At 41.2% G+C, this 11,602-nt stretch overlaps 1 protein-coding gene across 1 annotated transcript; it reads right to left on the bottom strand.

Moving 5' to 3' along the window:
- Positions 1-10,275: 10,275 nt before the first annotated feature.
- Positions 10,276-11,229, bottom strand: LOC141084403 (olfactory receptor 2G3-like). Its single transcript, XM_073569131.1, has one exon. The coding sequence runs from the start codon at positions 11,227-11,229 to the stop codon at positions 10,276-10,278; it is 954 nt and encodes a 317-aa protein (XP_073425232.1).
- Between the last annotated feature and the right edge of the window lie 373 nt (positions 11,230-11,602).

Here is an 11,602-nt window from a genome sequence, read left to right as displayed (position 1 = left end):
CCAGTCTGCCCGACTTCGCACTTTCAACTGTATCTGCATCCTAGATGCCATTATGCAGTAGAGAGCACTTTTTGTGGCCAGTATAGTGCTCCATACATTATGTGGAGACATCATACTGCATGGAACACTGTGGAGCCATTATACAGTATGAAGCACCATGTAGGGCCATTATACCTTATGGAGGACTGTTTGGCTATTACACTGTATTTAGAACACTTTATGGCCAGTATAATGTATGGAGCAATGTGTGGGGCTATTAAACTGTATGCTGCACTATGTGAAACCATTATACTGTATGGATCACCATGTTGTGCCATTATACTGTATGGAACAACATTTGGGGCCATTACACTGGTTGAAGCACTAATTTGGGACCATTATGCTGTATGGAAGGAAATGCAGGACCCCGTTATACTATATGGAGGACTATGTACTGGCCATCTTGCATAGAGCACCTTTTGTGGCCATTATAATGTATGGAAGGCATTGCAGTGCTCAGTTATATTGTATGGATGATTGTGGGGCCTGTTATACTGTAAGAAGTACTTTTTTTTTTTTTTTTATTCCTGCACGGAGTGTCAAACAATAAAATGGATTTACCTGTGACAAAATATTTTTGTAACCCTGATCATAGCACCATGAACATGAAATTACTTGTATTAAAAGGTAACTTCAAGTCTCATAGAGACAGAGTCTGGGAGTATAAACTTATGACAACCTTTGACATACTCTGTGCAGGAATGAATGTGTCCCATGGATTTATGCATTTCTAAATCAACTAAGGAATTTGCTCCTCAGACCTTGTGGGGGCATCACCGTGGACAAGACCTCAATCGGAGGCCAATAAAACTTTCACACTCCTTATCTATGCACTGTTCCAATATTTGTGGCCATGACTGTTTATCCCTCTCCCATAATGATAGTTCTGCTCCACGTCACTTGTCTCTAGTTTATTCCTATGCCCTTTTGTGTATAAATGTGACACCTCAGATTTTGTATTAGTCTATGCCTGATGAAGAGACCTGAGCAGCCATGAAAGCTTGCAATTTGTTGCCATCTTTTCAGTTAGTCAGTAAATGTATCAATCAGTGAGGACTCTCAAATCTAATTTTTTTTTTTTTTTTTAAGAATCTACTGATCATATGTTGAAATTGATAATCGACGCATGCTCCCAGCCCCTGGAAAGGATGTCACTGATATTTCTGTCTGGAAGAAGGCAGTGACTTCAGCCTTTGTCCCCTGATGATGATTTTGATTGAGTATCCCAGCATGCACTGGGGTTCTCAAATGAAGCATCAAAGTGGAACTAGTAAATATATAGGGAATTTTTATATAGTATATTAGAAAAAAGAGTAGATACTAGTTTTGATTAAGCACTGAAATGCTCGTGTGTTTGGTACTTGAATAGAGCATGTCAGATGCTCGGATATGCTTGACTCGAGTAGTGACTATAGTGGAAGTCAATGGCAAACAAATTTTTACAGAAGTTGGAAAAACGCAGATATTTCACTTGCAGGGATTTGAGCCCTCGAGCACCACGTGATACTCTGCCCTGCTCGCTACTAGATTGAGCAGCACTGGGCATGCGTGCCCATCACTAATTATTACATTAGATATAGGCATTTAGGATTAGCAAATGTTTTGGTTACAGATCATCCCATTAAAAGGTGCATTCTACTTTTGAGCCTTGCTTGACTCATTAAGAGACATGAGTCTCCTATTGAAACGGAAGTCTTACTGCAACACGCCCTGTGAGATCTGAGGTTGTGGGTTGTAATCATCACATAGGCAGGTTAACGATGCAACTATTTTTATTCCATTCATCCATGGTTGTACAACAAATCCAGGTAGATGGCCAAAATGCAATGTCCTCAATCCACAAGTTCCCAACCTGGGATCGGTAGTTGCGCTGCCCTTTGTACCAGGTGATACCCATGGTCTCCCAACTTTTGGGTGGCCCAGAGCTTTTGGTATTTTCAGCTGGTAGTGTACAGTCACAGCCTATGTTCCGCCAGACGATGGATGATATGACCGTAGCTCATGGCTAGCCCTCCAGCCAACAATCTATTTTTAGTCTACCGGGCGTCCATCCATGTCCTCCAGGACACCATCCTCGAGCCTTTCCCTGACTAATCATGTGGCTCCTTCCACCCTCCCTGGGATCAGCCCCCTGAATCAGCAGAAGTGTAATAATACATTTTATATCTATAGCGCAAACATAGTCCACAGTACTTTACATTTTAGAGGGGACTTGTACAGACATTACAGCATAACAATAATCACATCAACAGATACCAAGAGGAGTGAGGACCCTGCTCGCAAGCTAATAATCCATGAGGAAATAGGGGAGACACGAGAGGTGGATGGTAACAATTGCTTTCATTGTTCTGACCAGCCATAATGTAATAAATTGGGTGTTCATGTAATGCTGTATGAACTGGATATCAGCCAGAATATGTAAAAGTACAGATGCAGAGGGCTATCAAATGCATAACGTGTGTGTAATCATGATACGAGGAACCTGGTTATGGTGAGAAATTTTGAATGGGCAACACAGGGATAGTTAAATGTGAGGCGGTTGGCCAGTCTGAAGAAATGTGCTTTTAGGGCATGCTTAAAATTGTGTATATTGAGGATTAATCAAATTATCCTAGTGCATTCCAAAGAAATGGCGCAGCACATGAGAAGTTTTGGAGATAGGAGTGGGAGGTTCTGATTATTGAGGATGGTAATCTCAGGTCATTAGCAGAACGGAGGGCACGGGTTGGTTGGTACTCTGAAATGAGGGAGGAGATGTAGGGTGGTGCTGAACCGTGGAGTGCTTTGTGGGTGAGGGTAAAAAGTTTATATTGAATTCTGGAGTGGATGAGCAACCAGTGCAATAATTGACACAAGGTAGAGGCATCAGTGTAATGGTTGGTGAGGAATATGATCCTGACTGCAGCATTCAAGACAGATTGAAGAGGGGAGAGTTTGGCAAGAGGGGAAACCGATTAGTAGAGAGTTAGGGCCCCATCACACATAGCGACTCACCAGCGATCCCGACAACGATATCAACTTGTCAGGATCGCTGGTGAGCTGCCAAACAGGCAGCATCACCAGCGACGACGAGCGCTCGCGTCGCTGTGTACCTTAGTTATCAGCGCGCTGATGCAGGGAGCTGGTAACCAAGGTAAACAGCGGGTTTCTAAGCACTGTGCGGCGCTTAGAAACCCGCTGTTTACCAGCTCCCTGCATCAATGCGCTGGTAACTAAGGTACACAGAGGGTTTCTAAGCGCCGCACGGCCCTTAGAAACCCGCTGTTTACCTTGGTTACAAGCTCTTGCTCACTGATCGCTGGTCTCCCGCCTGCCACACACAGTGATGCGTACTGGCCAGCGGGAGACCAGCGACCAAAAAAATTTCCACCCCTTTCCACAACAATCAGCGATACCCGGCAGGGGGGACGGTCGCTGATAGGTGTCACACAGAGCGTTCTCGCTGGTGAGATCGCTGTTGCGTCACAAAACGTGTGTGTGACGGGGGCTTTACAATAGTCCAGACGACACCCTTCCCCTTAAACATTTGCTTTTCGCTCAAAGACTGAAGAATATTACAGCATCCTATTAGCTGGGCTTGCATGTGACACATCCTGTAGTGTAGTGTAGTGACGGCTCCCTTGGGTCTACTGTCCCCATCCACACAATGGGCCTAGTTCCTGGAAGCACAATGGCTTGGGACCCTGAGATACAGATGACATTAATAAAATGATTGCTTTACATTTACCTTTAGCAATGTCCTGTCTGGCCCTAGGTATACATAACATCCAGCCTGCATGCCTTCCTCTGCTTGCTGCCACTGAATCGAAACATTGATTTCTGAGGATGAACTGACCAGCAAGCAAATCACTCATAAAACACAGCAAGCAAATATCTAATAAAACAACAATATCGACACACATGGTGCTCTGTGCTTGCAAAGTCTGCAGCCCGTAGAGCGGTGTACTCCATTCTGCTGACATTGGTCCAGTAGTATTTAGCAAGTGGCCAGCTCCTCACACACCCCTTTATCAAGACTGGCATGAACATCGCTGGTAGTGAAGAATCTGTGCCTGCATATTTTTCCAAAAACCTAAAGAGATAAGGTGGAATATAAGTTGGTGTGCATGCAGCGTGTAGGCTCATGTTCACACTGGCAACTAAACAGCCAAAACCCAAGATAAAAACAAAATAAATTACCCTGCAGAAAATTAATAAATAGCAGTAGTGCTTGAAAATACTATAGGGTGCTTAGTTATCATAATGTATTCCAGTTTATCTCTTTAGGTTTTGTTTTAGGTTTTTTGCACTGTGCAAGCAAGAGTGTGGCCTCCCTTTTTCTTTGAGCTAGACATTACATATATGTACAGTGCCTTGCGAAAGTATTCCGCCCCCTGGAACTCTTCAACCTTTTCCCACATATCATGCTTCAAACATAAAGATACCAAATGTAATTTTTTGGTGAAGAATCAACAAGTGGAAAACAATTTGGAAGCTGAACGAAATTTATTGGTTATTTTAAATTTTTGTGGAAATTCAAAAACTGAAAAGGGTGTGGAATGTTATTCGGCCCCTTTAACTTAATACTTTGTTGCACCACCTTTTGCAGCGATTACAGCTGCAAGTCACTTGGGGTATGTCTCTATCAGTTTTGTACATTGAGAGACTGAAATTCTTGCCCATTCTTCCTTGGCAAACAGCTCGAGCTCAGTGAGGTTTGATGGAGATAATTTGTGAACAGCAGTTTTCAGCTCTTTCCACAGATTCTCGATTGGATTCAGGTCTGGACTTTGACTTGGCCATTCTAACATCTGGATATGTTTATTTGTGAACCATTCCATTGTAGATTTTGCTTTATGTTTGGGATCATTTTCTTGTTGAAAGACAAATCTCCATCTCATTCTCAGGTCTTTTGCAGACTCCAACAGGTGTTCTTCAAGAATGGTCCAGTATTTGGCTCCATCCATCTTCCCATCAATTTTAACCATCATCACTCTCCCTGCTGAAGAAAAGCAGCCCCAAACCATGATGCTGCCACCACCATGTTTGACAGTGGGGATGGTGTGTTCAGGGTGATGAGCTGTGCTGCGTTTACGCCAAACATATCATTTGGCATTGTTGCCAAAAAGTTTGATTTTTGGTTTCATTTGACCAGAGCTCCTTCTTCCACATGTTTGGTGTGTCTCCCAGGTGGCTTGTTGCAAACTTTAAACGACACCTTTTATGGATATCTTTGAAAAATGGCTTTCTTCTTGCCACTCTTCCATAAAGGCCAGACTTGTGCAGTGTACGACTGATTATTGTCCTATGGACAGACTGTCTCACCTCAGCTGTAGATCTCTGCAGTTCATCCAGAGTGATCATGGGCCTCTTGGCAGCATCTCTGATCAGTCTTCTCCTTGTTTGAGATGAAAGTTTAGAGGGACGGCCGGGTCTTGGTAGATTTGCAGTGGTATGATACTCCTTCCATTTCAATATGATCGCTTGCACAGTGCTCCTTGGGATGTTTAAAGTTTTGGAAATAATTTTGCATCCAAATCCGGCTTTAAACTTTTCCACAACAGTATCACGGATCTGCCTGTTGTGTTCCTTGGTCTTCATGATGCTGTCTGTGCTTCAAACAGAACCCTGCGACTAACACAGAGCAGGTGCATTTATACAGAGACTTGATTACACACAGGTGGATTATATTTATCATCATTAGTCATTTAGGACAACATTGGATCATTCAGAGATCCACAATGAACTTCTGGAGTGAGTTTGCTGCACTGAAAGTAAAGGGGCCGAATAATATTGCACACCCCGCTTTTCAGTTTTTGAATTTCCACAAAAGTTTAAAATAGCCAATAAATTTCGTTCAACTTCACAATTGTGTTCCACTTGTTATTGATTCTTCACCAAAAATTTACATTTGGTATCTTTATGTTTGAAGCATGATATGTGGGAAAAGGTTGAAAAGTTCCAGGGGGCTGAATACTTTCGCAAGGCACTGTATGTCTCAGTCCTCAGCCGTTATTCACATTTTACATTACTTGACAAATGGAAAGGTTTTTATACTAGAGGTTAGGACCGTCCCAAATAGGGTCACCTTTACGTGGGATGGCTTTTACTTTTTTTTTTTTTTTATCAAAATAATGTTAACCAAATATCCTATATTATATTCATGCACCATTGTTATTTATTTCTGCAGTGTATTTGCTCATTTTGTTTTTATCTTGGGTTTTGTCTGCTTATTTTTTCATTTGCAAATCTGGCTGCAGACTGAAGACATACAGCTCCTGATACCTACATCTCAACTGAGATGCTGTATCACACATCCCAGTCAGGGAGCCGTGAACAAGGTTGTCATAGGTGAAGAAATATAGCTCTTCCTTGCTGAGCATAAAGGGGTTATCTTCAGCTTCATCCTCATCAATGTTCAATTGTTTTTGACTTTGGCGCAGTCAGTCTCTGTGCATTGCGATAAAGATGTCAGACTGAAAGAGGAGGAGAATGAAGCTAGAGATCTCCTTACTGAGCAGAACGTGGGTTAAAACATATTTCTTCATATATCACAGCCGTGCTCCTGGCTGCTGACTCAGTATGTGTGATACAGCTCTTGTCAGTTGTCAGGAGCTGGATGTCTTCAGTTTGTAGCCCATACTATCATGTGAATAGGATGGACTGCAATTAAAATTATAACAGGGACTCAAATGATATCTTCTTTTTGGAAAACTCCTTTAATATTGACATTCACTTTAGGTTTAGATGTAGCAACTAATAGCATTACTGGTACGAATGTGGTAAAGCAACTTGTCTACACTTACAGTATATCAAGCATGTATGGATACATTGAATTTCTAATGAGGTGAATAAATACCGTACCTTTTATAAAAGAATGATACTTTTTATTAATACTTTTGAAAGAAACTTTTGGCCATGACTGTATATCTATGTGGTGAACAAATAATATTCAGTTAATACGTCACCCAGAAAACAGGACTGAAAACTTGTTCCAACTTTGGCAGCATGACTCCAGAAAACCGCCCATTTTGGAAAACTTTCTAATTCCTCCTGATGAGCCAGTATGAATGGGGAAATGCGTCAAAGTTACGGCACCTTGGTAGCTATATGGGGTCCTTCTTATAGAAGAAACTATTTGCATTTGGTCTGGGTGTATATTGTGTAATTGTTTGGTGACTTGGGATTATATACACTCCTGGCTATATATTGGGCAGGACCAGACTTTGGCTCCATATTGTTGGATGCTCTGTCTTCTTTTTTTTCCTGTACACTAACATTGGGGACTTAATTTAGCCAGGACTAGCTAAGATCAGACGACCGAGAAAGGGGGTGCCATAACCTACGTGCTTTATCTAGGGTGCAAACCTCCACGGTCAGGCAGGGTTTATCTTTGGGGTGCATCATTGAGGGAAAATGTTAGGACACCCCAGCCTCCCCCCCGCCTGTTCTTATTTTCAGTCTGGTTTTCTATGTGACAAATTAATTGGATATTATTTGGTCACCTCATAGATATATGTATAAGTATTTTTTTAAAATAATTTAAACATTTTAGCAAACAAAATTTCACAACTGTTACAAGTCATGTGATGCAATGGAATAATGATAACGTGATGTCACAAGAGGCACCCTAAGGTCCTTAAAACATTTTGAGACAAGAGTATAGACAAAATTGGAAAACAGACTATGACTACTAAACAAAAAAAAGCAGAGTACCTAGAAAAGGTACCTAATCATATTCAGGATATATTAGGCTGTATCAGAACAGAAAATAGTATCAAATGAGATCAGTGGAAGGCTTCAATAGTGCATATAATAACAGAAGAGAACACAGAACCTGGAATCTGACATCAAAAGACGGGTTAAAAACTTCCTTAATTCGTTAGGCCTGATTTCCATCTCTCCCAGACTTTAAGAAATTGAGGGTGGGTGAAGGATTCCCAGCTAGTGAGTTCCTCAAGATGTTGAATCATATTTATTTTTTTCACCCATTCTGTATGGGTTGGAGGAGCTTCCTATTTCCAATACAGGGGGATTAAATGTTTGACAGCTCCTAATAATATTCCTAATAGATCGTGTTTTTGTGGCTTAAACTATACTGTTGGGCAGGACAATAAAACTTCTTTCAGAGTTAAAGTGTGATTTGTCAGACCTATGGTTTTTTTTTTAGAGTCTCCTCTATCTTCAACCAATATGACTTGATTTTGGGGCAAAACCAAAGTATATGGGACAAGTCTCCTTTGTGCTGTACATCTCCAACAGAGGTCTGAATCTGTTAGACCAAAATGTTTTCTTGCAATAAGGAACATCTGGAGAAACCTTGAGAGTTCGTTAAGATAGAATCAATTTCATCTTCTGATAACGAAATATTTAATTATTTTTGATATATGTATAAGTATTTGTTGGATAAGAATTACCAAGTTTATTTCCTTTTTTCTTTAAATAATATTAATAAAGGTGTAATTTTTAATAATATGGATTTACTCACCTTGTTAGAAATGCAACTTGTCTACGCTATTTTTTGATGCCCTTTCATGGGTATAACATGCGACGTTTAAATAAAACCGATCACTGAACAATAAGTCAGCCATGTTAAGTCAATAGCTAGAACATGGCTTGGCTTTGTAGAGCATAAATATATTTTCAATTGGTAGACGAGCATAACACTGCTGACCTCCTCTGATGACTTGCCTATTTTCGGAGCAAAATGATTGGACATCTTGAAATTCTTCTTGTAGATACCCCATGCTCTGAACCCATCTGCACCCCCCAAATTTATCATCATAGATACAATGGAGGAGATGTTGCCCCTCTCAATACATCTAATTCATGCAACTACCACTGTAGCTTACCAGCCACATCTGCCAAGTAAACCGCTCCATACTGACCTCTTCATAAAGCCTGCCTGACTTTATAAAGCCATACTGATCTCGTCGTTGTAAAGCTTGCCTGACTTTATAAAGCCATAGTGAACTCGTCTTTATAAAGCCCTCGCTGAGAATGAGAGCTTTTGTTCAATTGTTTTGCCCTAAGCAATGGCAATTTTTCCACCATCATGGCCTTGTTTCAATTGTGACTTGGATGTTGTCTATGTTGCTTCCTTGGAGGAGCTACTGTGCTAATGCTGTTCTTAGCAAATTCTACTGCCCGGTTGCCCAACACCAAACTGGAGCTGAAAGCCACAGTTGTTGGAGGAGAATATTGCTGGTACAATAACATCTATGGTCTCTTCATACAGTTTTCACTGCGCAGTGGAGGCTGGCAGTAAACTAAAGAGAAGGACAAAGAATACACCCTATGGATGCATTCCCCCATCTACAAGGGCTGGAAATGAACAACTTTTAGGGGCTTGCCTTGGAATTTGAATTAGTTCAGGGTCAAGTGTAGATAAAAGATGTTGTCCAACACTCTTCCTCCTCATTCTACAATAGTACCAAGCGTTCCCTTTCACAATTGCTTGGTTTTAAATTTGACTGCATCCAGCACTCCTTTTGGGTGAAGTCGCAAGGTGCTTTGACCATCGCAATGGCACCAGAAGTGATAATGTGCAGTACATGTACCATACATGCTCCATAGTATAAAGACTTGATCCAGCTCTCCCCCCTAGACCACACAGCCTTAAAAAAAAATGACACCTCCTTGACGGGACATAATTACAAAGCTCTACTTGGGGGGACAGGGTGGATGAAGCTTTTCTGCTACTGAGCATTAGTGGTATCCTAATCCGTGTGCAGTTACATTTATGTCCTGCAGCCTCTAAAGGTGATTGTCAAAGAGTTACAGTGGGAATGAAGGGGAAAGTGAAGGAGCTACAATATTGGCCTGGAACGGGGCTAGAGCTATGGCGGCCACAGTGAGGAAGCTGGCGTGCAGAAACAGCCTGTGATTGTGAGAAATGTTTAAGTGCTGCTGAAGCTTTTTTGACCCCCCCCCCCCCGAGTTACAGATGTTAAGTGTGCAGAAGCTGTTGATTGCTGGAGTGACTGTCAACACAACGGCATCAGCCTCTTACCTCTCAATGAGTAAATGACCACTTTAATCCGTGCTGTTGGCCTTAAGAATGGACATTCTCCTCACTGTGTACACAGGTAGTGGGCCTATACTGAGACTAGGTGAGCACCCCTGCAATAGGGTACTCTGAGTGATGCTTAGCGGGTAAATCACTCATTAGTTATTGACTGATTATATGTTTGATTGCCATTTGCTTGGTTAATATATACTAATAATGTAGGGGGTGACTTATTTTTCCATTGGTTGTCAGGGACAATGACATCCGTTATACTGTATCTTCTTCCCTGTTGTTTCCTTAAGTGCTAATTTGACATCTTTATTTCTCAAAGTGTAAATCAAAGGATTTAGCATTGGAGTGATAACGCTGTAGAACAAGGTGGCCATTTTGTCTTGGTTGGCAACATGAACAGTTCTAGGTCTCAAGTATATGAAGAAAATGGTGCCAAAAAATAATGCAACCACAATCACATGTGAGGCACAAGTGGAAACCGCTTTTTGCCGTCCCTTTGTTGTATGAATCTTCATTATGCTAGAAATTATATTAATATATGTAAAAAAGATGACAAGAAAGGGGAGGACAGCTACCACCATTGCGCAGAAAAAAAGGACAATCCTATGGACAGACGTGTCTGCACAAGCCAGCTCCAGCAATGTCGGGGCCTCACAGAAAAAATGATTCACTACATTTGGCCCACAAAATGGTAACTGTAATATATACACGCAGTTTACTAATGAGTTTATTAAGCCTGCAACCCAAGACCCAGCTGCCAACTTAACGCACAAAATGGGATGCATGATATTGGTGTAGTATAAGGGGCTGCAGATAGCCACATACCGGTCATAGGCCATTGATAGTAACAAGTAACACTCTGTCCCTCCTAGAGACATATGGAGAAACATTTGGGTTACACAACCCACACAAGAGATGGTTTTCTTCACTGCTAAGAAGTTCATGAGCATTTGGGGCACTACACAAGAAGTATAGCAAATATCCAAGAAGGAGAGATTTCTCAAAAAGAAGTACATCGGAGTGTTGAGACGAGGGTTTATGTTACTGATCCAAATTATTAACATATTACCTAATAAAGAAACAGTATAACATGTAAGAAATACAATGAATAGCAATATCTGGATGTCCTGCCTGCTGGTTAGTCCTAGAACGATGAACTTAACCACAGTGGTGAAGTTCCCTGTGCCCATTGTGGAAGCCTGAAAGAAATGATGAATACTATGTTAATGAAATGATAATGTAATGACAAAGGTTCACTATTCTATTACTAAAAATAACATTCAATAAAGTAACATTTAGTAAGTAAAATCTGCATAATAACCAGAAAAAAAACAACAACTTTCACCATTACAGTATATTTCTACTTGTTTGGTTGTGTTTTTGCCTATTGATAATTCTTTGCTCCAAAATGTTAATGATTAGAGTTGAGCGAAACAGGTCGGTCAGATCCAAAAGTCGCCGACTTTCACCAAAGTCAGGTTTCATGAAACGAAACCCGACCACAGTGTGAAGTCGGCCATGCGGCCGGCGACCCAAGCGCCAAAGTCGGATTTCGCCGAATGC

The sequence above is a fragment of the Dendrobates tinctorius genome, unplaced genomic scaffold (genome assembly GCF_039654945.1).
Source record: "Dendrobates tinctorius isolate UK_male_01 unplaced genomic scaffold, ASM3965494v1 ptg000022l, whole genome shotgun sequence".
Taxonomy (NCBI): domain Eukaryota; kingdom Metazoa; phylum Chordata; class Amphibia; order Anura; family Dendrobatidae; genus Dendrobates; species Dendrobates tinctorius.
This window is presented reverse-complemented; position numbering and strand designations above follow the sequence as displayed.

Excerpts from the sequence above, each read along its gene's own strand:
- LOC141084403 (XM_073569131.1), bottom strand. The coding sequence starts at position 11,229 with ATGGGCACAGGGAACTTCACCACTGTGGTTAAGTTCATCGTTCTAGGA.